This window comes from Oncorhynchus clarkii, chromosome 9, assembly GCF_045791955.1.
Source record: "Oncorhynchus clarkii lewisi isolate Uvic-CL-2024 chromosome 9, UVic_Ocla_1.0, whole genome shotgun sequence".
In the NCBI taxonomy this organism is placed as follows: domain Eukaryota; kingdom Metazoa; phylum Chordata; class Actinopteri; order Salmoniformes; family Salmonidae; genus Oncorhynchus; species Oncorhynchus clarkii.
In genome coordinates this window covers 14,305,129-14,332,158 of record NC_092155.1, presented here as the reverse complement: position 1 = coordinate 14,332,158, position 27,030 = coordinate 14,305,129, and the positions used below count along the sequence as shown (strand labels likewise).

Here is a 27,030-nt window from a genome sequence, read left to right as displayed (position 1 = left end):
CAGAATAGACACAGAACATGACAAGTGGTGATATCTTTATTTCAAAATTGGTTTTATTCACATTTTCTCAAGCAACATTTTTTTTAAATTGTTTTATATTCATGTAATTAAAAAAAAAAACGTGGGATTTCATTAGTTTTTATGTACAAGCAAAAACAAATGGTGGAGGAAAAACAATTGAACACAAATAATCCATCCCTGTACAATAAAGTCAATACATTGAGAAGATCGAAGACAAGCATTGTGGAATAAAATACCACCAGCTTGTCTCCCAAATGGCACCCGAATTCCCTACATAGTGCACTACAAAGGAAGTAGAGTGCCATTTGGGAAATAAATGGGCAGTTAGCACAGCTGACGGAACAGCACAGGCATGTACTAATAGGTAGGTAGTGAGGGGGAGGATAACTCGTAAAATGATTTATTTTTATTTTTTAAATCACCTTTTTCCTTCTCTCACACACACAAGCGCGCACGCAAACTTCCAATCCCTCCCTTTCACTGACAGTGCAACGTAAAAAAAAATTAAAACAGCATGCAGGGTAATGGTCTCTTTACAACAGTGGTCCAGTGTGCAACAATAACACACAATTCACAATACTTCAATCCATTCCTTACATCCTTAAAACCTTCCACACCTCTCTCACTCAAGTTTTCCCCTACCAGGCTGGGCAGGCCTGAAATAATTTGGCTTCAATTGACTACTGTTGTGTTTAAAGTGAACCACCCCCTTGATATTGACTTGGTAGGCTTTGATTTGGCACCTCGCCTTGAGAAAACACATCTAGGGGATGTTTACACCTAAACTAGGAGCCATTGCTGTCAACACATATACCTTTTTGCAGTCCTAGTCCTGAACTACATGTCTTACTCACATCTCTCTCTATTCAAGGACAGCCTGGTCCCAGATCAGTCTATGCTTTAACCAACTCCTATGGCTGTATTGTTAGAGGAGTTGGCTATAGCAAATGAGTCATTCTCACAAAACTGTCCCAAAAAAATAGTGTAATTTTTCACATAATATCCTGTTGAATCACTGAGATTAGGATATGTACTTATCTATTTCATAATTATGTTTTTTGAGCAGATATTATGCATTTTAACAACAGTTTCACAAAATTCTCATTACCATAACAGTTTTAAAAGTAAAAAAAAGTCATAAACAAATCAATATTTAGATATTGTTTAAAAATGTCTTCCCTAATGAAAACACCCGAGTTAAACATAACACTGAAAATAAAATTATACAATTACTATAAAATCTTAGTTTTCCCCCCTATTTGAGCTCTTTAGCCATTTCAGTAATGAGAAGGCCAAGTGGGGTAAAGTGGGTGTTTGAGAATAAGAACCTTATTCTGAAGGCATACAAGCTAATAAATTAACAACTTGTGCTCATATAAGGATTACTCCTCTAGATGATGCATCATGGGTGAATAAAACTTTATTAAAAATGTTTTACAGGAAGTTGAATAAGTATTGAGACGTCCACAGACACTGTTTGTACTTAATAAATATTATACTTTAATGTAAACTCCAACTAGAATACCATTTGTATGATTTATGGACAAACTAAAGCAACATATTTGGTGTTTTATTCAAATAGGTTACATTTTTGTAAAGATTATTTTTTAATAGACCAGAGAATTTAATCCAGACGCATTTCGGTAATGAGAATTTGGATGAAAACGTGAAATTTATTTCAAATAAGACACTTTCCCCAAAACTAGACATCTTATTCCTCAGAATGATAGTTGATTTTTTAAGATGTATCATGGTTTTGTAACTCAATTTGGTACAGACATTTTAAAACCGTTTTAATGATAATGACCCAAATACAGATCAGAGACCGGGTATTATAGGCTGGCAGGCTATTATAACGTATCACAAAACCTGGGTACTATTTCAAATGTTTCTTCTTGAGCGTCTGTCTGCTTTGCCTGGTTGGAGACACCAATACCAAACGTTGGGTTTGCATGTTTTGGCACTCTTCTTTTGGTTCCATCAAGCATAGCTCAAGTATTTCAAATGATTTCAAATAGTATATGAACCTAAGTCCATTCTCTGTCTAGCTCTAGCCTACACAATGTACATACATACTGTACATACATAACATACACATTTTCTCACACTCGTACCACACAATCCACTCATCATCAGGTCTGCGTTCCAATAATCCATACTACGTAGAATGCACGGCTTCACTCTAGCATGCTAGACGTGGATTTTGGAAGAGTGCGCCTGTTGTCGTTTTCTATAACTAAACCCTGAGTCACTCAGTGGAACACTCACTGTTTCAGGGTGTTCTAGATTCTATATCAATATTCTAGATTCTATGTAGATATTCTAGGATGTGCTAGATTCTATCTAGATGTTCTACAATGTTCGAGATTCTATATTGATTTTCTAGATTCTATATAGATGTTCTAGAATGATCTCGATTTTATATCGATGCTCTAGATTCTATATGTTCAAGATTCTATATGGTCTGTCTGTCTACTAGATTATGACTTTCATCCATTGGTCCATACACGCTCATACTACACATTGTCCAAAATCGCACCCTATTCCCTATTTAGTGCAAAAGTAGTGCACTATGGGGAACATGGTGCCATTTGGGACATAAACACTGGTCCCTGATCCAACTGCTGTATATTATTGTGCATTATGTGGGAGGCCAGGAGTTTTTCCTGACCATGTGACCTGATCAGGGGGAATACTCAGGGCCCTAGTTATCAGCTATAACCAGGACCAGTTGTCGTCCTGGTCTAGTCACGTGGGCTGGTCCTTTTTGTATTATATGTTGAGATGAATATCTCTCATACAATTAGACACACACAGACACACATTATGAGAACTTTCGCTCAATGTTCACTTGAGGAATCGTGTTGGCTTTTTGTAGCTTGTCTTTAGTGGAATGGGGAAGCCTAGGAATAATGACTGACAGCGGAGAGATGGGAGGGGTTTATCCAAGCTGCAGCCAATGACAGTCCATCTTTGCACTGTCTGACAGAGGGGCCACACCCCCAGGGCTCCTTAGCCCCACCTCCTTTAGCATTCTCTTCCACGTGATTGGCTGCTCTGACATAGCTGGTTTGTGTGAGCAAATCAGGAGTAGATGGTGATGACTTCACTTCCTCCACCCCTGACCAATAGGACGCGTTCCAATCCCTCAGTTAGAACTTCCAGAAATTCCATATCTGACCATCGGTTAAGGACTGGTCTGGAAACGTTTTCTCAATAACAATAAAAAGCATAATACTGTAACTACTACAACTTGGTTCATTTTCAATTCACTCAATTAAGGAGGTGAAAAATAAATTGATTGAAGTGGAATTGAGCCCAACCCTGGTACACAGGAAGAGAAGCACAGTCAACAGTAAGTAGGAAGTGAAGGATACAGTTTTCGTCTCCGGCTGGGTTCCGTGGTGGTCCCGGCATGTTGAGCAGGACCAGCCGAGCATCATGGGATTTGTTGACGATGACCTCGTTGAGCTTGACGGCCGTGTGCATCCGCCGCACGTTGGAGTGGTCCCTGGGAGAGAGACATCATTAATAACAACAACCATCAACAGTCATCCGTTTGTATGTGTCTCCATTCAAGTGTGTGTGTGTGTCCATGCATGTGTGTGTCCATGCGTTCGTGTGTCTCCATGCGTGCATGTGTGTTGTGTGTACATGCGTGCATGTGTGTGTGTCCATGCATGTGTGTGTGTGTGACTTACGGCCTGATACTGAGCATATCTCTGAAGCCCTCTGGCGTACTACAGCCGGAGTGTGTAGCTCTGTACTGCAGGGCTTTCTCCTTAGTCCAGGTCATGTGGACTCGTCTGTTCTCCGAGGCTGACATCCCTCCGTCCCTATCCCTTACTCCGGCTGCTCCTCCTCCCTTTTCGGCATTTCCTGTGGGGCCTCCACCCCCGTCGGTGTCTTCATCGTCGTCAGAACCAATGCTGGTTAGCCGAAGCATGGAGTTACGATCCTTTACCAACTGTGCCTGGGGGAGAGAATGTGTAACACACGTTTAGAAATCCTCCCTCTCCACCTCCTCCCCCCCTCCCTCCCTCCCTCCCTACCTCCTCCCCCCCTCCCTCCCTCCCTCCCTCCCTCTGAGATACACCTACAAAAGACACTTAGTCACTGAGTACAGTGTAGGGCTGGGCGATATATCCAATTGATTAGAATTTTTTTTTAACGTGATGTTCCAAATGCCTTCATCAAGGTTATTTTGTAATGTTTGAGCATTCTGTCTTTTTGATCTCGTCTCCTTCGCTCCTTCTGTGCTGTGTGCCTTCCCACTCACACAGACACCAAGCCCCTCCTTCTGTGCTGTGTGCCTTCCCACTCACACAGACACCAAGCCCCTCCTCCTTCTGTGCTGTGTGCCTTCCCACTCACACAGACACCAAGCCCCTCCTCCTTCTGTGCTGTGTGCCTTCCCACTCACACAGACACCAAGCCCCTCCTCCTTCTGTGCTGTGTGCCTTCCCACTCACACAGACACCAAGCCCCTCCTCATTCTGTGCTGTGTGCCTTCCCACTCACACAGACACCAAGCCCCTCCTCCTTCTGTGCTGTGTGCCTTCCCACTCACACAGACACCAAGCCCCTCCTCCTTCTGTGCTGTGTGCCTTCCCACTCACACAGACACCAAGGCCCTCCTCCTTCTGTGCTGTGTGCCTTCCCACTCACACAGACACCAAGCCCCTCCTCCTTCTGTGCTGTGTGCCTTCCCACTCACACAGACACCAAGCCCCTCCTCCTTCTGTGCTGTGTGCCTTCCCACTCACACAGACACCAAGCCCCTCCTCCTTCTGTGCTGTGTGCCTTCCCACTCGCATAGACACCAAGCCCCCCCTCCTCCTGTGCTGTGTGCCTTCCCACTCACACAGACACCAAGCCCCTCCTCCTTCTGTGCTGTGTGCCTTCCCACTCGCATAGACACCAAGCCCCCCCTCCTTCTGTGCTGTGTGCCTTCCCACTCACACAGACACCAAGCCCCTCCTCCTTCTGTGATGTGTGCCTTCCCACTCGCACAGACACCAAGCCCCCCCTCCTTCTGTGATGTGTGCCTTCCCACTCAGACACCAAGCCCCTCCTTCTATGCTGTGTGCCTTCCCACTTGCAGACACCAAGCCCCTCCTCCTTCTGTGCTGTGTGCCTTCCCACTTGCAGACACCAAGCCCCTCCTCCTTCTGTGCGCCTTCCCACTTGCAGAGACCAATCCCCTCCTCCTTCTGTGAATCTTCCCACTCACAGACACCAAGCCCCTCCTTCTGTGCACCTTCCCACTTGCATACTTCCCACAACAAAACAATCAAAAAGATTACTTATTCCTCTCTGACAACAAGCAGTTTAAACTTGGTCCAACAGAACCAGTCACATGGACACCTAAACACTTAGAGACATTATTTTACTGTAATAGACTTGAAATTTCCAACGATACCCTTTTTATGTCTCAACTCCCAAAATGTAGAACCGAGCAGACCCTACTAAGACGAGAGTATCAATGAACATGATTGTGGAAAATGAATGGTCAGGTTGTCGCGTGCAGCATTGCAGTACCACTTACCGCTAGCAGGATTTTAACCACAGACTGAACTGTGCTAGCTGTCTAGCCTGAGTTTTTAGAAATGTCCACAGACTGAACTGTGCTAGCTGTCTAGCCTGGGTTTTTAGAAATGTCCACAGACTGAACTGTGCTAGCTGTCTAGCCTGGGTTTTAGAAATGTCCACAGACTGAACTGTGCTAGCTGTCTAGCCTGGGTTTTTAGAAATGTCCACAGACTGAACTGTGCTAGCTGTCTAGCCTGGGTTTTTAGAAATGTCCACAGACTGAACTGTGCTAGATGTCTAGCCTGGGTTTTTAGAAATGTCCACAGACTGAACTGTGCTAGCTGTCTAGCCTGGGTTTTTAGAAATGTCCACAGACTGAACTGTGCTAGCTGTCTAGCCTGGGTTTTTAGAAATGTCCACAGACTGAACTGTGCTAGCTGTCTAGCCTGGGTTTTTAGAAATGTCCACAGACTGAACTGTGCTAGCTGTTTTGTCTGGGTTTTAGAAATGTCCACAGACTGAACTGTGCTAGCTGTCTAGCCTGGGTTTTTAGAAATGTCCACAGACTGAACTGTGCTAGCTGTCTAGCCTGGGTTTTTAGAAATGTCCACAGACTGAACTGTGCTAGCTGTCTAGCCTGGGTTTTTAGAAATGTCCACAGACTGAACTGTGCTAGCTGTTTTGTCTGGGTTTTAGAAATGTCCACAGACTGAACTGTGCTAGCTGTCTAGCCTGGGTTTTTAGAAATGTCCACAGACTGAACTGTGCTAGCTGTCTAGCCTGGGTTTTTAGAAATGTCCACAGACTGAACTGTGCTAGCTGTCTAGCCTGGGTTTTTAGAAATGTCCACAGACTGAACTGTGCTAGCTGTTTTGTCTGGGTTTTAGAAATGTGCAATGACCATAAAAAAACACATGTATATAAGGAACTTGTCCTCATTCTGAAAAATAAGCATCTTATCCAGGGAGGCTACTTGACTGAAATATCTAAAAGTGAACAGGCTGTTGTTCAAACAGTTGGAGACAGACTGAAAGGTGCATTCATAACAGTTAGACTGTTCTACCTTGTTAGCAAGCAAGTAGATCCAAGTTGACGAGACTTTAAATATTAAGATCAGCTGGTTACTCACTAGCAAGTGGTTTTGTGCTTGAGAGATGAGACCGGTGTTCATTTTCTAGAATGCTTGATACCGTTAGTGGACGTGCATTGTGCATGGTTACATTTGTAAGAAAATTGGCATTTTCATATACAGATTTAAAAGCCAGATCAGTAAGTATTGTAAAAAAGCAGGTTAAACTATTTTGATAAAATAATTCAATTATGAATGGGTCTTATAGTTGTGGAAGGCTTATATTTAGCCTAGGTATAATTTTACAAACCCAAAATTCATTAGATTATTCCTGACTGTCTGAAATTATGTGTATTGACCTTTAATTGTGAAACAAAGGCTATTTAGAGAAACTGTAAAAAATATTGAGGTATATATTGTGAATCAGCCAGAAGTTTGAGCAAATTGTAGATATGATTTTTTGAACATATCGCCCAACCCTATTATATGGTCATATTCATTAGGGCACACCGTGCCAAAACATTTTGGAACGGAAAACAAAAACGGGTGTTTCTTATAAGACAAGTTTAGGTCATCCCCTCCCTGTTTCAGTCCGCTTTCTCCCGTTCGGTGCCTAATGAATACGACCCTGATACACACTCTCCAACACAGGACAGCTTACGTCTAGCGACATTAGCAATATGTAGGCTGCAGGATAGAGTAGGGCATTACGTCTGAAGTTGACTACGTAGTCTACGAGACAGTTCGGAGTCAATTACTAACTGAGCAGACAGCAAACTTACTTCATCTATACTCCAGCGAACTCGCTAAGGAAAACAACAATAGGCAGATGAGGTGAAGATGAACGCACACACACACTTTTTCTCTCTCTCATTTTCGCACACACACGCACGTATGGAAACAGAACTATGAAACAAACACACTTGTTGAGGCCTCCGCACCTCTTTCTCCCGGTCAGACTTGGACAGCCTCATCTGTCTGAGCATCTGAGACCTCTGCTCCATCATCAGAGTCCTCTCATAGGTGTAGGCTGAGATGTCACTGTTATGCTAGGAGAGGAGATAGTGAGGGGGGAGTGAGGTGGAGAGAGAGGAGGGGGGGAGGTGGTGGAGAGAGAAGAGGGAGGAGATGGAGATAGCAGAGGAGGGAGAGAATAGGGGGGTACAGAGGAGAGGGGAGAGAGCAGGGGGAGAAAGGAGAAGGGAGGGGAGAATAGGGGGGTAGTGAGGAGAGAGGAGAGAACGACAGTTTCTCATGGGTCAAATGAACAAAGCCTAACACATAGCTATTAGCTAGCGGTCAATATTGAAATCAAAAGATATTTCTTGATCATCAGTACACTACGCCATTTTTACATGAACGTTTGAGTAAAGTGCGTGGGCCTCAAGTTATTATTGGGTCTATGCAGAAACCTACCATCTCCACCACTTCAACATCAGCCTCTATGCGGAGGTGGTAGAGGAACGTAGCCAGGTCCTTCTTCATCTGAATAGAGTTATCCTCCATCTGAGCCACCGTGAAGATACGCATCGCACACTTACGCCACACCTGGGGACGGAAACACGACAACGTCGTCAGTTACATGTGTACACAACCTTTCTCTCTACGAGAAGATGATGACATGATATGACTAAATATTTCTCTGACCTTGTGTTGCCTCAGCAGGAAGGGCAGTAGCATGAGCATGCCCCCGTCGTGGACGATCCACCACACGTCAATGTATCCCTCCGCGCACGGCTCACTGTTGCCGGGGAACAGAGAGATGTTCTTGGGCACAAGTAGGGCCAGGTGGGCCGCTGTCGTCACACGCACCGTGTCTGGAGGAAACACACAGAGAGAGGGGGTGCTGTTTATTCAAACCACAACGTCTCAAAGTTAGATGGCAGGTAGTCAAATTCAAAGGGCCAGTTGCAATGTTTGACAAACAGATGGCAGTAATGTTACCATTCAATGATTCCCTCTTGCTACCCCCCCCCCCCCCCCCCCCCTCTCAAGGCTTTTGCCTTGAAGCCTGATGAGAAAGCGCACATGCACACCTCTCCTCTCCTGTCCTGTACTCACTGATAAAGGTCTTCCAGGACTGTGGATCCTCACTCTGCCTCCAGGCCAGGGGCCAGCCCATAACTACAGTGTTGTGCCTCATCCCTCCTAACCCACTGGACTGGATCATGTGGCTGATGCCTTCCCTGGCCTTGTTAGCCACAATACACTGACAGAACCCTTTCACCTTCTCCTTGTCCATCTGGTGCTTCAGAGTCTACAGGAGGGGGGGGGGGTGAATAAAGAGCGAGAGAGAGATGGGAAATAGGGAGAGAGAGGAGGGATAGTGAGAGGGAATGGAGAGAGAGAGATGTTATAACACAATACACCTACAGATCCATCATGTGAGTCTGAAGGAGAAAGACAAAATTAGACGCCTGAAAGAAGGGAGAGGAAGAGGGGCGAAAATCAGAAGAGGTATTTTTTTTTAAACATTTCTAGAGAAATGCACCAAGAGTAGTAGACAGAGAGAAAAGAGAGACCAACCTGTTCTGCAGCCAGTGCCTCTCCGTAGCTGTGGAGATAGTTTCCAGTGATGACGGTCCCTACAATGGTCAGACCTTTACCTGCCTTCAGCTGAGATGCAAAGGTTAGCAGGCGGGGAGACTTGACATAGGCATCCTCATCTAACTTCAATAGAACTAAGAGCTGGGGTCTGGAGGGGAGAGAGAGAGATTGTAAAGGTGTGAGATTGGGTGTATATACATGGGTGGTTGTGCATGAGTCACTTAACGGTATACTGCTATACTTTACCTCCAGTTCTTGGTGTGTGGTGGTCCCTCTTCCAACCTCAAGAGGGCGTAGCGAGCAGCGCTGAGGGACAGACCCCGAATACCATCTCCCCACTCCTTCTCTGCCCTGGAACACACACATGAAGACAACTTAGAGATTCCTACACACACATGAAGACAACTCAGAGATTCATGCACACACACACACACACACACACACACACACACACACACACACACACACACACACACACACACACACACACACACACACACACACACACACACACACACACACACACACACACACACACACACACACACACACACACACACACACACACACACACACACACACACTTTGTATAAATATATTCATCTTCCTTTTGAATTATGAATGTAACACCTCCACAAAATATATAATTGGATTTCTGTGACCTCCATTCACACAAGCCCACACACACACACACACACACCACAAAATCTGAAACACACACACACACAACTGGTTTGTTCCAGTAGGTCCCCATGGAAACCTACCCGTGGTACTCGATGTATTTGTAGATCATGCCAGCAATCACTATAGCAACAATAGCATAGTACCATGACGATATGAACATCAGCGCCAAGCAGATGATCATACCCAGAAATGACAAGGTCCTAGAGAGAGAGGGAGAGAGAGATAAAATAATCCATCATCACACAGGGCTCAACATTAATGCTTCCCCTCTTGTCCGGGACAAGTCAAAATAACATTATGACAAGTTTTTTTTTAGTTTTTATTGTCGGACAAGAAGAATGGACAAGTAAAAAATAATTTAGTACAATAAATCACAAAATCAAAAATGACTCTGATCAGAATGGGATCAATTGTAATATTTTATAGGCTACCAAGGGTGGTCAACCATCCAGCAGGAGAGTCTTAAAGGGCCAGGGTTGGATTTTGAGACAGGCTAGAATATGCAGAGAAGCCAATGGACAGAGTGTAGCCTACATTTCTATCCGATTGTCTATGGCAAAAAGTAACACATTTTATTTTGTATCAAACGTTGATGTGAAAACACTTGTTACAGACCACATAATTTGTGACTAAAAAAGTGGCTAAAAAAGTTCAGACTTGAGAGAAATGGAAAATAATCAATCACACTTGAAAAGCTCTCCATTTATAAAACGTTGATATGTAAATAGAGTATACGGAATGTGTGTGTGTGTGTGGACGTGTTTAATTATACTTGTGGGGACCAGAAGTCTCCACAAGAAGAGTAAACAAACAAAAATTTGACGAGGTCAAATGCTATCTCTAGGGTGTTTAGGGTTAAGGTTAGAATTAGTGTTAGGCTTAAGAGCTAGGGATAGGTTAAGGTTATGGTACAGGTTAAGGAAAATAGGATTTTGAATGGGACTGAATTGTATGTCCACACAAGGTTAGCTGTGCAAGACTGTGTGTGTGTGTGTGTGTGTGTGTGTGTGTGTGTGTGTGTGTACCAGTGGTAGTAGGAGAAGCGTGGTCTCCAGTTGGGAGTTCTCAGCAGCGTCTGCAGAGCACAGGCCAGGTTCACAAACAGATAGCACATCAAGAAGAACCTACAGAGAGAGGGAGATGTGGGACTCAGGCTGCACTGAATCAGCATCCATACACTCAGACAAACAAACAATCACTCACACACACTTTCTCTCTCCAAGAAACACACACTCACATGGAAAGGATGGGTGCAACCAGGTCCAGAGAAGCAATGAGGATTCCCAGCTCAGCTATCAGAGCTGTCAGGAGCAGAGCCCAGGTAGGTTCTCCATTAGCCTTGCCATGACCAAACACCTGGACAGAGAGAACAGAACAGAGCAAGAGAGAGGAGTGAGAGAAGAATGAGAGAGAAAGAAGAGCTATATATACTACAACACTTGTTTATCTATCTCACCCTGAGGAAGGGGATGATGTTGTCCTTGGCGATGGCCTGGAGGAGGCGGGGAGCGCCAGTCAGTGACTGGAGGCCAGCGCCGCACGTCGAAAAGAAGGAGCCAATCACAATGACCCAGGGGGAGGGCCAAGACAAGGTGCCCACTACCAGGTTTCCCTTTACAGAGTCTCCAAACCTTCCGAACAACAGACAGGTCAGTTAGTGTGACTTCAATGAGTCTCAAAACCTTCAGATAGACAGACAGATCAGTTAGTGTGACTTCACTAAGTCTCCAAACCTACAGACAGACAGGTCAGTTAGTGTGACTTCACAGAGTCTCCAAACCTTCAGAAAGAAAGGTCAGTTAGTGTGACTTCACAGAGTCTCCAAACCTTCAGAAAGACAGGTCAGTTAGTGTGACCACAGAATGTGTCCTAAGAAGGCCAAGACACACCAATTTCAATTTACTTCCTAAATTGACTCAATTTAAATGAACTCCACCCTGAAACACACACACACACACACCCACACACACACACACACACAGAGAGAGAGACAACAATATACTAACTTGTCTCTGAGCACCACTCCTTCGATGCAGGCTCCAAACAGCACCACACTGCTCAGGTCTGGCCAGGCCACTCAGGTAAATAACCCACTAGTCACATCACACCTGAACCACAACACGAGTCTGTCCCAATATCAACCCATTACCACACACTAAGCACCATGCAGGTGTGTGTAACTAGAAGGATTCTAATTCTATGACTAGGACCGAGTTTACATGTGACATTTTCAATTAAAAATACAACAGCTTTGTTGTCCTTGGGTGTCTGAAATTGCCCCCTAAACCCTACACACTGCCCTACTTTTGACAAGAGCCCTAGTCAAATGTAGTGCACTATGTAGGGATTAGGGTGTCAATTCGGACGCAAACAGAGTTAATATGGAAGAGATTCTCAATTAAAAATCCGAAAGCTTTATTGTCTACAGTGAAGGATACAGACGAGGGAGGTAGTGAGGATGGCCATAATGGTTCCTATGGGGATGGAGCGCTGAGCGTCTTTCAGGTCCCCAGACCGGTTAGAACCAGCCATTATACCTGGAGGGGGGAGAAGGGGGAGGAATTGTGAGGAGGGAGAGAGAGAAAGAAAGAGCGAGCAAGCGAGACAGAGTTGGTGTATGAATCTATGACAAATTATTTTACAGCTGGATCAGCCTGTCCCAAATCTCTCCCTACAACTCGTCTCTGTTTCCGCAGAGCTGTAAGCACCATGGTGGGAGCTCCACCACTGCACTGCTTCTACCGATTCAGATCTACCAACATCAAGAGGTTCAAGGGGATCGGGAGGTACTGGGATCAGGAGAGACGAAAAGAGGAGGAAATATACCTGTGACTGAGGGGAAGAAGATTCCCACCAATAGCGTGAAGGAGGTGGTGATGTCAGCGAAGACATAGGGCAGCCGATTGGTGGGTGGGTGGACGGGTCTGGGCGAGGGGAGTGACCCTTTCTCCAGGACGTCCCCTTTACTGAGGTAAACACTCCATATGTTCTCTATGGAGAGAATACTAATTATTAGAGAGAAAGATAGCGAGAGAGAGAGAGAGAGAGTGTGAGAGACAGAGAATGTACCTGTGATAACTCCACTGGACAGGCCTGGTATGCCAGGTATCTCAGAGATGTTGCTGAGGTTAAAGTAGTAGTCACAGGAAGCGTTGAGGTCTGGGCCTTCACAGAACTGCAGCCACAGGGTCGTGGTCGCCTCAGAGGAGGGCAGGGAGAGATCAAAGGTTGACGGCACCGTGCCATTTCCTAGAAGAATTGGTTGATTAGTTGATATTGGGGACGATAATGAACAAGCGAGCAAAGAGGTGGAGAATGAGGAATTCTAACAGTGGTCGAATGGCAGGCAGATCTAACACCTTCAAAGCCTTGATTGGCCTGTTAGGCGTGATTGATTAAGGCTTCAGCAAATGAGCCGCAAGTGGGCATGTCCCATAGTGAGATGTCAAACAGAATGGACCGAGAGAGAACATGAGGGTTAACATAAAAATAAAAACATCTCTTTATAATTGACTATGTCATTTTTCCAAATTGAAAGGTAATATTGACGGTTTTACCAGCGAGTGTGAGGTTGGTATCCACAGGTCGGGGTGGTTCTTTGGGCAGGGTGGTCTTGGCACAGGGACTATCATGGAGGATGTGTCCTGACAGGGTACGGTTACCCAGCATACACACCCTGAGAAGGAGGGAGGAGAAGATTAGAGCACGGGATTAGTCAATCACAGAGATGACAGTGAACGGATGGTCAATTAGGGCATCAGTCAAGTTTGAGTGTTTGGCAGTAAGAGTGGTGTGAAAGTCTTGAGAATGGGTCAATACGGGTACGTCTCAATGAGAGTGGTTACAACGTTCTCAGGTTTCTCACTGGTGTTACCGGCGGTGAAAGTGTAAATCAGGCATGCCAATGGAAACACATCAGATTAGTTTTTTGTTTCTTTGCGACTAAAATGCGACCCATAATCAATTCCGATTACACCATGAATCTATCAATCAAACCGCTCTACGATCACAATGGAGGAACTCACGGGAAAGTGGGCGGGCTGAAGGCGGAGACCAGCGCTCCGGTGTAGATGGACAGGATGGAGATGATGACACAGGCCAGGAAGACGGACGCCAGCTTGTTGACATATTTGACGCCGACAAAGACCAGTAATGCCATGAGGAGGAGGAAGATTGATCCGTAGACCCTCATGTTGTTCAACATGGCTGCTCCCTCACCGTCCGGGCTGCCGGAGACAAAGATGGCCGCCCATGGGGCAATGTACATCTGGGGGTAGGAGGAGAGCGAGAGAGGGTAAGATAACATATTGGATTGGTGAGGGTGAGTTGATGCTTGAGTTTCATATGGTGTATATATATATATATATATATATATATATATATATGAAGGTCCATACTGACAAAACTGTGCATGTCATGTGAACACTTATACAGACAACATGAACATGACAATAACCATAATGAACGTCAGAGTAATTTGTTGGCGGTTATAAATGATGGTTATAATGAGGATGACGGTGAGGAAGAGGAGCGGGCAACGAAGGCTCTCCCACCCACCAGCAGGATCTCGATGGCTCCCAGGATGTACATGGCCCCGGCAAATGTGGTGCCCAGGTAGAAGCACAGCCCCACCGCCCCCCCAAACTCTGGCCCCAGAGAACGACTGATCATGAAGTAGGAACCACCCGCTGGAGAGGAGAGAAGAGGGGGAGAGAGAGGGTAGGGGAGGAGAAGTTTGGGAGAGAGAAGGGGAAGGGGTGGGGGGAAGAGAAGTAAAGAGAAGAATGGGTGTTAGTATCATTATGGGTGTTATGGAAGAGGAAAACAGAGAGAAGGAGAAAGAAAGAAAGTAGAATAGTACAGTATTATGATAATGAGAGACAACACACTAAGATTGTACCAATAAGCATAGGTCCCAAATGGCACCCTATTCCCTATGCAGTGCACTACTTTTGACCAGGCCCATAGATGAGGGAGGAGAACAATGGAGGAAATGTAACTTTGCAGATAGAAGCAAAGGTTTTGTCTTGACATAGAGCCCCTTACTGATTCTAACTACAATGTTATCAGATGGAATAGTTCAAATCAACTGAAATTGATTTGCTTCATATTCAAATATCACAAGAATGTTAGAATTGTTCAACGACAACTTTGACATTTGGGATATTTCCGGCGTGAATGTTGTTTCACTCAGAATTAGAATGATTTTATTATGTGTGTATAATTACTCATTCTATGTCTATAGTTTTACTAGTGGTGAATGGTATTTCTGGGTGAGGACACTATGTCTCAATGTGTACAGTCAGAGGCAAATCAGACGTTAGAATGAACTGACGATATTTGAACCCGGGTCAGGTTTAAATATCATTTGAAATCATTTGAAATATTTTATCTTTATGCTGCCTGGCGCAGTGGAAGCAATACAATAGTTGGGAAACTGCCAGACTCCGCCCACCCGGCAGTTACAGGCAGACTAAACCAAAAGCTACAAGTATTTTTAAATACCCAGGTCTGACACATACAGACATCACTGAGACAGAGTTGCAAAATTCAGATCACTTTTCCAAAATTCCTGAAAACCTGGGAATTCTGGAGAAAGTAACCAGCATTTTTAAACCATAACAAACATTAAACATATACTTGGATGACAACAAGACAGAGGGATGGAGGGAGAGGGATGGATGGAGAGATGGATATAGGGATGGAGAGAAAGAGAGCGAGAGATGGATGGATGGAGAGAGGGATGAAGACATGGATGGATGGAGGTAGGGAGAGATGGATGGATGGAGAGGGATGAAGAGATGGAGAGAGGAATGGAGGTAGGGATGGAGAGGGAAGGAGAGGGATGGAGGGATGAAGAGATGGAGAGGGATGAAGAGATGGAGAGGGATGAAGAGATGGAGAGGGATGGAGGGAGGGATGGAGGTAGGGAGAGATGGATGTATGGAGAGAGGGATGAAGAGATGGAGAGGGATGATAGAGGGATGGAGGTAGGGAGAGATGGATGTATGGAGAGAGGGATGAAGAGATGGAGAGGGATGGAGGGAGGGATGGAGGTAGGGAGAGATGGATGTATGGAGAGAGGGATGAAGAGATGGAGAGGGATGATAGAGGGATGGAGGTAGGGAGAGATGGATGTATGGAGAGAGGGATGAAGAGATGGAGAGGGATGGAGAGATGGAGGGATGGAGAGATGGAGAGGGATGAAGGGAGGGATGGAGGTAGGGAGAGATGGATGGAGGGAATACCTGGTACAACTCCATTGGTGGCGATGGCACTCATTGAGATAGCAGTCAGTAAAGTCTGCAGAATGAGAGAGGAGCAGTAGCTGTATCATGCATATATCGATACACATAAAGATACTCACTAATCACGATCTACAGGGCAATGCTCTTAACAGGCCTGTTCCAATTATCTCCTGTTCTCTTTATCTTAAATACTTTCTGGATTATTGTCTGCTAAATCACCAAAATGTAAAAATGTGTGTATGTGTGTCTGCATCTGTCCGTGTGTGTTGCCTCTACTGTGTGTGTGTGTGTGTGTGTGTGTGTGTGTGTGTGTGTGTGTGTGTGTGTGTGTGTGTGTGTGTGTGTGTGTTTGCCAGGAGTAGACGTGTGCTGCAGCTCTGTACCAAAACATGGCAATCTACTAACATAACTTAAGCCCACCTGTTGTAACGGTCATTGTTAATACAGCAAAGGTCAGAGGAAGGTGCGTCTTGTATCCATAAGTGTCCATATATCCATGACCTAGGAAATGTTTGAATCCTTCTCGACAGTAATGTGATTTGTGGATTCAAAACTCTCTGTGTGTGTGTGTGTGTGTGTGTGTGTGTATTATCCTCACGCAGCAGCAGCATATGAAGACGATGCAGAGAGCTTGCAGCACACCGGCAGTTCCCACCACCCAGGTGAGACGCAGGAACAAGATCACCCCGAAGATGTTCTGCAGGCATGGCAGGTACACCCCCATGAACGTACCCATTTGGGGAGACTGGGATAGACACACAGGAGAATAGTGATCATTAATGCACAACGTAACAAAAACATGTTCTGCAGACAGGGCAGGTACAACCCCATGAACGTACCCATCTGCGGAGACTGGGAGACACAAATGGCATTAGATATGAGGGTCCTGTTCATTAGTGAACACCGTAGCAAAGCATTTTCCAAAAAATAAAAACTCCTGATCATATCCATGACGTGCTAGGTGCGATTATATTAGGTCAGACATCTTACATCCCTGGGTCTATTCTCTTCTACAGTACCTGTATGGTGCTGTAAGTCAGTGCAGTAAGGGTGGAGTCGTCAGTAACAAGGGAGTCAAAAGTACAACCTAAAAGCATCATGGGAATCACAGCGCTTAGATATTACTGCCAGGGATCAAAGTACCATGCCAGGCCATGCCGGGAGCAAAGGGGTCAGAGTGGAGTGTACCTTTTGGGCCTTTCTCTTCTCTCCTATGCTCTCTGCCTCCTCGTGCTCCCTGGCCCCCTGGGTCAGGTTGGTGTAGTTGGCCAGACGGTTGAGGAGAGAAGATACCTTCGGCCTAGTGTCCATCTCCTCCTGCAGGAGGGGGAGCAGAGAGAGAAGATAGGAAGAGATGAAGACATGACGAGACACTCATAAAACAGAGTGCATCAAACACTATTTATTGATTGATTGATGCTCTAACCTCAAAGAGAGCCAAGTTTCGGTCATAGAAGTCATCATCGTCCACCCCATGACTGTTGTTGATGTAGACATTGGACATTTTGGCATTGCCATCTCCTACACAAACAGACAGAGACAAATAGAGGGAGGAAGAGAGGAGACAGAAAAGGAGAGAGTGAGAAAGAGGAAGAGGAAGAGAGGAGACAGAAAAGGAGAGAGTGAGAGAGAGAGGGGAGACAGAAGGGAGAATGTGAGAGAGAGAGGAAGAAGGAGAGAAAGAGGGAGGAAGCAGGAGAGAGAGAGAGAAAGAGGGGAGACAGAAAGGAGACAAGGGAGAGAGAGGAAGAAGGAGAGAACAGTTATACCTCTGTCAGCAGGGCCCTGAATCAGCACTCTCAGTTCCCTCTCCTCTACCACCAGGGAGGACACACAAAAACACACACACACACACACACACGCACGTGACAGTCTCAGACATGCATAGTTAAATACAGACATGTCTACAAACACACTGCGTCTTGAAAACACACACACAGGGATGATCCTTGTGACATCCTTGTCTCATTCATTGCTACACATACACACAAACATCTAAACTCAGCAAAAAATAAAAAACATCCCTTTCTCAGGAACCTGTCTTTCAAAGACAATTTGTAAAAATCCCAAAACGTCATTGTAAAGGGTTTAAACACTGTTTCCCATGCTTGTTCATTGAACCATAAACAATTAATGAACATGCACCTGTGGAATGGTCGTTAAGACACTAACAGTTTACCGACAGTAGTCAATTAAGGTCACAGTTATGAAAACTTAGGACACTAAAGAGGCTTTTCTACCGACTCTGGAAAAACACCAAAAGAAAAATGCCCAGGGTCCCTGCTCATCTACGTGAACGTGCCTTAGGCATGCTGCAAGGAGGCATGAGGACTGCAGATGTCTGTACTGTGAGATGCCTAAGACAGCACTACAGGGAGACAGGACAGACAGCTGCTGAAAGAGGCTGGAGTGGGGGCTTGTAGGCCTGTTGTAAGGCAGGTCCTCACCAGACATCAACGGCAACATCGTTGCCTGCGGGCACAAACCCACCATCACTGGACCAGACAGGACTGGCAAAAATATGCTCTTCACTGACGAATCGCGGTTTTGTCTCACCAGGGGTGATGGTCGGAATCGTGTTTATCGTCGAAGGAATGAGCGTTACACCGAGGCCTGTACTCTGGAGCGGGATCAATTTGGAGGTGGAGGGTCCGTCATAGTCTGGGGCGGTGTGTTACAGCATCATCGGACTGAGCTTGTTGTCATTGCAGGCAATCTCAATGCTGTGTGTTACAGGGAAGACATCATCCTCCCTTATGTGGTACCATTCCTGCAGGCGCATCCTGACATGACCCTCCAGCATGACAGTGCCAACAGCCATACTGCTTGTTCTGTGCGGGATTTCCTGTAAGACCGGAATGTCAGTGTTCTGCAATGGCCAGCGAAGAGCCCGGATCTCAATCCCATTGAGCACATCTGGGACCTGTTGGATCGGCGGGAGTGGGCTAGGGCCATTCCCCCCAGAAATGTCCGGGAACATGCAGGTGCCTTAGTGGAAGAATGGGGTAACATCTCACAGCAAGAACTGGCAAATCTGGTGCATTCCATGAGGAGGAGATGCACTACAGTACTTAATGCAGCTGGTGGCCACACCAGATACTGACTGTTACTTTTGATTTTTACCTCCCCCCTTTGTTCAGGGACAAATTATTCAATTTCTGTTAGTTACATGTCTGTGGAACTTGTTCAGTTTATGTCTCAGTTGTTGAATCTTGTTATGTTCACACAAATATTTACACGGTAAGTTTGCTACAAATAAACGCAGTTGACGTTTATTTTTTTGCTGAGTAAACAAATACATTTTAATCAGTTAGCATACGCTCTTATCCAGAGTGTACAAGACATTAGGAAAACTTTCCTAATTTTGAGTTGTTGCTCTACAAGGTGTCGAAAGCGTTCCACAGGAATGCTGGCCCATGTTGACTCCAATGTTTCCCACAGTTGTGCCAAGTTGGCTGGATGTCCTTTGGGTGGTGGACCATTCTTGATAAACACGGGAAACTATTGAGCATGAAAAACCCAGCAGCGTTGCAGTTCTTGACACAAACCAGTGCGCCTGGAACCTACTACTGTTCAAAGGCACTTAAATATCTTGTCTTGCCCATTCACCTTGAATGGCACATATACACAATCCATGTGTCAAAAGTCTTAAGGATTAGAAATCCTTCTTTAATCTGTCTCCTCCCCTTCATCTACACTGAATGAAGTGGATTTAACAAGTGACATCAATAAGGGATCATGGCTTTCACCAGGATTCACCTGGTCAGTCTGTCATGGAAAGAGCAGGTCTCCTAATGTTTTGTACAGCCTATGCGGCAAACACAACCGTCACAGGAAACACAACCGCCACAGCAAGCACATCCTCCCCAGCAATACACAAAGGTAGCCTTATGTGTGTATGACAGGTGAGATAGTGCTCAACTGAGGTGTAGGGGTCTCTCTCCCTCCCTCCAGATAGTGCTCACCTGAGGTGTGTGCGTGCATGTGCGCGTGCGTATCCCTGCATGTGCGTGTGCGTATCCCTGCATGTGCGTGTGTCTGATGGAGCAGAATGTGATATCAGGAGTTAATGTGTGATGTGAATGGATCCAGTCTGTCAAATTCTATTACTGCTTTGTGGGCAAGACCGACTAAAAATAACCATCTCTGCACGCGCTTGACCTTCCTTGAAATAACACAGCTGCCTCACTCTCTCCACTGCTTTTGTCTGTTATGGCTGCTCAGCCAGTACACTGCATCGTCTCAGCAGTGTGTGTGTGTGTGTCTGCTTCGGTAGATCAGCCTGTGCAAGTCAATTCCTAATCGATTTGTTGCGTTTCGTTTCTCCTTTCTTGATATAAATAACCAAAGCGTCACCCTTGGTCTATAAAGTGTTCATGAAATGCTTTTCGCCTGCACACTACCATGGCTCATAGATACAGGCATTCTCTCTCCCAAACAACAGGCATATACACCATATATACACAAAAGTATGTGGACACCCCTTCAAATTTGTGGATTTGGCTACTTTAGCCACACCCATTACTGACAGGTGTATAAAAGAATAACAAATCGAGCACACAACTCCATGTTAATGTCCATGACCTTGGAAATGAGACATTTGACGAGCGGGTGTCCACATACTTTCGGTCATGTAGTGTATATAGACAGACAGGGCATGAATGAGTATTTGGAATTGATGGCTTCAAGCATGAATCCACAAGGTTTTACACAGTGTTTCTGGACTTTAGAGATGCATTGAGGAAATAACACTGGCTTATGTGGACATTAGATCTGATAAGTACAAAGGCTCTTTTCTCCAAGTTACCTGTGGGAAGCAGCTAAAACGAACCAATCCCACTCAGGGTTAGCATAGAAACAGACTGCTGTCAACTTCATCCTAGCCATCAACCAGTGGCTGAAATGGCTATGCCAGTGTGTGTACCCCAGCCCATGTGTGGTCACTGAACCCAGTACAGGGGAATGGTGATGATGTTCAGATCAAAAACATGCTCTCTTGCACAGACAACTTTTAGAAATGGTCTGGAAGTGAAAGACACTAAATGTGCAGGCTTGATATGATTGACATTTCCCATACGACTGTGGTCATGAAGCTAGCGGCTGTGAAAAAGGTGGCCCTTGCAAAGATTCAATGTACAGTTGAAGTCAGAGGTTTACATACACCTTAGCCAAGTACATTGAAACCCAGTTTCACAATTCCTGGCATTTAATCCTAGTACAAACTCCCTGTCATAGGTCAGTTAGGATCACCACTTTATTTTAAGAATGTGAAATGTCAGAATAATAGTAGAGAGAATGATTTATTACAGCTTTTATTTCTTTCATCACATTCTCAGTGGGCCAGAAATACATTCGATTAGTATTTGGTAGTATTGCCTTTAAATTGTTTAACTTGGGTGAAACATTTCGGGTAGCCTTCCACAAGCTTCCCACAATATTGTGGGTGAATTTTGGCCCATTCCTCCTGACAGAGCTGGTGTAACAGAGTCAGGTTTGTAGGCCTCCTTGCTCTCACATGCTTTTTCAGTTCTGCCCACACATTTTCTATGGGATTGAGGTCAGGGCTTTGTGATGGCCACTCCAATACCTTGACTTTGTTGTCCTTAAGCCATTTTGCCACAACTTTGGAAGTATGCTTGGGGTCATTGTCCATTTGGAAGACCCACTTGCGACTAAGCTTTAATTCCCTGGCTGATGTCTTGAGATGTTGCTTCAATATATCCACATAATTTTCCTCCCTCATGATTCCATCTATTTTGTGAAGTGAACAAGTCCCTTCTGCAGCAAAGCACCCCCACAACATGATGCTGCCACCCCTGTGCATCACGGTTGGGATGGTGTTCTTTGGCTTGCAAATCTCCCCCTTTTTCCTCCAAACAATACGATGGTCATTATGGCCAAACAGTTCTATTTTTGTTTTATTAGACCAGAGGACATTTCTCCAAAAAGTACAATCTTTGTCTCCATGTGCAGTTGCAAACCGTAGTCTGGCTTTTTTTTATGGCGGTTTTGGAACAGTGGCTTCTTCCTTGGTGAGCGGCCTTTCAGTTTATGTCGATATAGGAATTGTTTTACTGTGGATATAGATACTTTTGTACCCGTTTTCTCCAGCATCTTCACAAGGTCCTTTGCGGTTGTTCTGTTCTCGCACCAAAGTACGTTCATCTCTAGGAGACAGAACGCATCTCCTTCCTGAGCGGTATGACGGCTGCGTGGTCCCATGGTGTTTATACTTGCGTACTATTGTTTGTACAGATGAACGTGGTACCTTCAGGCATTTGAAAATTGTTTCCAAGGATGAACCAGACTTGTGGAGGTCTACAATTTTTTTCTGAGGTCTGATTTCTTTTGATTTTCCCATGATGTCAAGCAAAGAGGCACCGAGTTTGAAGGTAGGCCTTGAAATACATCCACAGCTACACCTCCAATTGACTCAAATTATGTCAATTAGCCTATCAGAAGCTTCTAAAGCTTTGACATCATTTTCTGGAATTTTCCAAGCTGTTTAAAGGCACAATCAACTTAGCGTATGTAAACTTCTGACCCACTAGAATTATGATACAGTGAATTATAAGTGACATAATCTGTCTGTAAACAATTGTTGGAAAAATTACTTGTGTCATGCACAAAGTAAATGTCCTACCCGACTTGCCAAAACTAAAGTTTGTTAACAAGAAATTTGTGGAGTGGTTGAAAAACATGTTTCAATGACTCCAAGCTAAGTGTACGTAAACTTTCGACATCAACTGTACCTCTCCCACAGAACATTCTAAGGGAAATGAATAACAAAATGTGTCAACTGTTGATAAAATGGCTATGCTTAAACACAGACACAACACATGACATTATCTTCCTGAGCTAAACGGTCTGGGTGTCCCGAATGTCCAGTGGATTTACACTGCTACCAGACTGACTCACCTGTCGAACATGCTCAACAGTGTCAACGCGACATTTAGCCAGAGCCTTTCTCCTCCTTGACTAGGAAGGTCCCACTGGCCAATGACACTAAGGGACAACTTCCTGAGCTTCATTAGGAAGGCCAATGGAAAACTGGACACTCGTGCTGCAGGCTTTGGAGTCTGGTCAGACCTCAAGGAGCTGTACAACCGGACACAAACTGACACACAGACCACAGGAGGTTGGTGGCACCTTAATTGGAGAGGACGGGCTCAATTAACGGGTTCAACGTGTTTGATGCCATTCTAGCCACTATTATGAGCCGTCCTCCCCTCAGCAGCCTCCACTGACGCAGACTGAGACTGTGACTGCCTGTGATGCAGTTGTGTTGTCGTGGAGGCTTCTGTCACCCATGACAACACTCCTCTGTTTTAGACAGATGCAGCAACGGCACCTCTGGACTGGCCTGAGGCTGCTGGGGAAACTTGCTGCTCTGGACTGGCCTGAGGCTGCTGGGGAAACTTGCTGCTCTGGACTGGCCTGAGGCTGCTGGGGAAACTTGCTGCTCTGGACTGTGCTGACGTTTCTGTCTTCCATTCCATGTACCAGAATACTGCCAGTGACGAGGACATTCTCACACTTACTGTTAACGCGAGGCTGTAAGTTCTACTCTCAAAACACAACCTAACACTCTGGTACCCTGCAAACCATGATCCCTTCTGTGTTTTACACCCAGAGTTAAATGTAATGGAGACTGTTGCACATGTTGTTAATGGTTGCCGTTCATACAAAGACATGTACATTGCAAGACATGACTGCCTTGTCGAGCTGTTACCTACTTAGGTGAGAAAGGTGTTCTCACCACCAGCATTTCAAATGTGTGCGTGCATGTCTGCTTCTTTAGTTCAGCCTGTGCCAGTTAATTTCCTGTTTGACTTGTTGTGTTTCTTTTCTCCTTTCTTGATATAAATAACCAAAGCATCACCAATGAGATAACCCAGCTGAGACTATTTCTGGAGCCAGTAATTGCTTATTAACATTGAGACTATTATTGTAACATAGAAGCTGATTCTGTCCAGAAGAATGATTGAGAGTACCCTGCAACTAGAGGGCGACATCACAAACAGTTGAGCAAATAGGCCAACAGTCCAAAACAGGGTAATGTTCATTAGGACATGCAATGGGACACTTTTTGCAATGGAAAACAAAAATGAGGGCTGCTTATTAGACAAGCCCAGACAGTCCATCGCTGTTTGTCTGTTTTTTTTTATGTTTGGTGCCTAATGAATACAACCCATTAATAACCTAAAGTTGTCAACTTGTTGCACACACACACACACACACACACACACGAAGTGATGTGTCACCTTGATCTGTGTTGGTCCTGTCAGGCGTCTCGTTTTCACCAGTTGTGGTGAGCCCTCCCGACCCCTCGCTTAGCGGTTCACTGCGGTTCACACTCTCCCGCGAGCCAAAACGTACGTGGCCGCGGCCGCTGGACCGGGAACTGATGTCCGGCGAGGTGTCTGACAGCCCCGGGAGGTCCTCGGCCTTGGTGGGCGTCACCGTGAACCGTACCGACGCCATTTTTGGGTCTTGGAGGAATGGGGGTCAAGGGTTAGAGGTCAAGGGTCACCAACTACGCTAGCTCGGCTAACCAATACTAGGCTAACCCACGCTATGCTAACCTATGCTAAGCTAACGTTCAAGTGACTGTGCAGAGACACCTACTAGACTTGAATCTGCACTTCCCCATTGAATTGGACTGGTTTTAATGGCACATATGGGATGAATGTCATGAGATATGTGTGCCTTTTTTTCCATTTGATGAATGTGTAATGGTTTAACATAGAGCCTACACTTTAAAATTGTGTCTCTAAGAATATTTTTTTTAACTTCCCCTTCAGCTTTCAAGTCAGGTTATATTTTTAAAAAGAGGGAAGCAAAGTAGCGTTCCCTTTTCACTTCGATTAATATTATTGCATCTCATTGCTTGTTCAGAAACTGGATTAGTATGGTTAGTTCGTACACGCCCAAATGACCTGACAATGAACTGAATAATACTGGCTATCAATATGTACGCCTAGTCTCAAATCTGCCTCTCCTCTCGTATTCCCAAGTTAACATGGGTTTGTTTTTTTCCTCTGTGGTTATATGCACCTCAGTGATAGCTTAGATTTCCTCTATGGATGACAATGAGTGACTAATGATGGATTGATTGGGGGGAACAGGGAAGGGGTAAGAACCAAGACAAAAGGAGAGAAAAAAGGGAGAAGAGCAAAGGAGGATAGCTGCTATTAGAGTTCAATTATGTATGGTAGGTGACAGTATACAAAAGGCATTTGTTTTGATTAATGAGTGATGACATGTAGGTCACTCAGTAACCTAACCTGACCTGACAAAGAGCAGAACAGAACCATGTGCTTTCACAAACACCGCTCAGGGGAGCAAACTGCAAAGTTAACCAGGTGAGAACACTGACTGATAAACAGTCTCCTTGCTCTGACACAATTATGTGAGGTACAAGTACCTGCCAAAATAAAGGAAACACCAACATAAAGTGTCTTCATAGATATACACATGACCCTAAGCATGATGTGACGTTAATTCCTTAATTAACTCAGGAACCACACCTGTGTGGATGCACCTGCTTTGTTTCCCTCATTTAACTAAATTGTTTCCTTTATTCTGGCAGTTACTTGTAGTTCAGTTGAGTAGTTGCGGTTTATAATTTAATTATTATACAAGAGCAGTTCCAACCGGTTGGGCCAGCAGCAGCTAGAGCCGAGCCACATGCGGAGGCACTCATGGCTTTGTGCAGTACTGTATTGTAGACTGCTTACCCGTATGTAAAGATGGGATGGTAGCTTATCAGTTTCGCAACATTTCGAGTTGTACTACTCGTCTTATACTAGACATTTTTAGCTAGAAGAGGGGGTGGCAAATTGTTTGGGCAATCATGTCAGTTCGCGGGGTACACATGAACTGAAGCTTTAAATTATTTTAGTCTCATAGCTAGTTTGAACCTTGATTGCCATCCCATGAATCTATACAAATGGTAGAGACAAGGACCAGCATCTGTAAAACTGGCCAGTATGCGACTGTTGAATTGAACTGCAGCCGTTTAAATTATAATGAACGCTTAGCAACTAGTTGGAGCATATATATGTAAAGCGAAATAAGATTGTGTTCGCGGAGCAAGACTCATCAAATGTCCAGATGAAACATACTGATAACGTTACACCTACGTGCACTTGCTTGAAATATCGTACGACGAGCTAGCTAGTATCGGTTATGCTAACATTAGCTGGCTGGCTAACTAGTAACTACCCTTAACCGTTAAGCCAATTATAATTTCTAGCTAGTTTGAACCAGTCAGGGAAAATTGTCAAATCAATATATTCCAATCCCGCGGTTGAAATATATTTAGAAAAAAATAGTCTGTTTTTAAACTACAACTAGCATGGGTAGCTAGCTATAGCGTTTTTGTTGGCAAAACGATGCGGCATGTCAACAATGTATTAGCATGTCAATCAATGTATGCAAGCATATGTTCCGTTGTAGTAAACAACATTTTCTTTCTGGAATTACACAACATAAAGTGTACGGTAATTTGTGTCAACTTTCAAGTCATGGTATCGAAATAAACTAGACGAACACACTACTACGTTTGTCTTGCTTATCATGAAAGGATCCCCTCAACTCGTTCAGTACATTAGCTACTTGTCGGTATCAGTCGACTGTCGTCTGTTGAATTTACAGTGGTACAGTAGATAGCTGTTAGCCACGCCGCTAACGTGTGACAGAACTCCACGTACCTTGCTCAACCGCTAGAAATTGGCAGAATTCTGCGGCAACTTCACGGAAATATTTCAAACAATATACATAGCGCGTATATAGTACTCTTGTGTCCCTTGTATCCAGCTGCTTGGCTTGCTAGTGGTCCTCAAAATGAATTGAAACCATAGTAGCTCCATGCATGTACTCGCCTCATCCTTTTGTCGGCACTTTGTCCAACAGTCAGAAACGCGT

General features: G+C 44.8%; 1 protein-coding gene across 4 annotated transcripts; it reads right to left on the bottom strand.

The window, feature by feature from the left end:
• Window positions 1-35: 35 nt before the first annotated feature.
• On the bottom strand, window positions 36-27,030 carry LOC139415927 (solute carrier family 12 member 6-like). Of its 4 annotated transcripts, XM_071164105.1 has the most exons (27): window positions 26,817-26,980; window positions 25,159-25,201; window positions 24,366-24,593; window positions 17,528-17,622; window positions 17,290-17,418; window positions 16,700-16,846; window positions 16,102-16,156; window positions 14,411-14,541; window positions 13,879-14,120; window positions 13,411-13,529; window positions 12,923-13,102; window positions 12,680-12,844; window positions 12,292-12,390; window positions 11,860-11,917; window positions 11,310-11,484; window positions 11,091-11,209; window positions 10,879-10,977; window positions 9,934-10,053; window positions 9,416-9,520; window positions 9,149-9,317; window positions 8,684-8,879; window positions 8,270-8,439; window positions 8,039-8,170; window positions 7,546-7,671; window positions 3,723-3,994; window positions 3,399-3,532; window positions 36-3,197 (listed from the first exon to the last, which is right to left on the bottom strand). In XM_071164105.1, the coding sequence occupies exons 3-27, from the start codon at window positions 24,583-24,585 to the stop codon at window positions 3,106-3,108; spliced, it is 3,549 nt and encodes a 1,182-aa protein (XP_071020206.1). In that variant the 5' UTR covers window positions 24,586-24,593; window positions 25,159-25,201; window positions 26,817-26,980; the 3' UTR covers window positions 36-3,105. The 4 variants fall into 4 exon arrangements, with proteins under 4 accessions (XP_071020206.1, XP_071020207.1, XP_071020205.1 ...); XM_071164106.1 differs by lacking the exon at window positions 26,817-26,980 and adding an exon at window positions 26,988-27,030 and having other exon boundaries at window positions 7,564-7,671; window positions 24,366-25,201; XM_071164104.1 differs by lacking the exon at window positions 25,159-25,201 and having other exon boundaries at window positions 26,817-27,025.

Excerpts from the sequence above, each read along its gene's own strand:
- LOC139415927 (XM_071164104.1), bottom strand. The coding sequence starts at position 24,585 with ATGGCGTCGGTACGGTTCACGGTGACGCCCACCAAGGCCGAGGACCTC. Across the intron at positions 10,054-10,878 it reads CGCTTCTCCTACTACCACTG|GACCTTGTCATTTCTGGGTA; the intron begins GTACACACACAC and ends CTCTCTCTCTAG. Across the intron at positions 8,171-8,269 it reads TCCTGCTGAGGCAACACAAG|GTGTGGCGTAAGTGTGCGAT; the intron begins GTCAGAGAAATA and ends TTCCGTCCCCAG.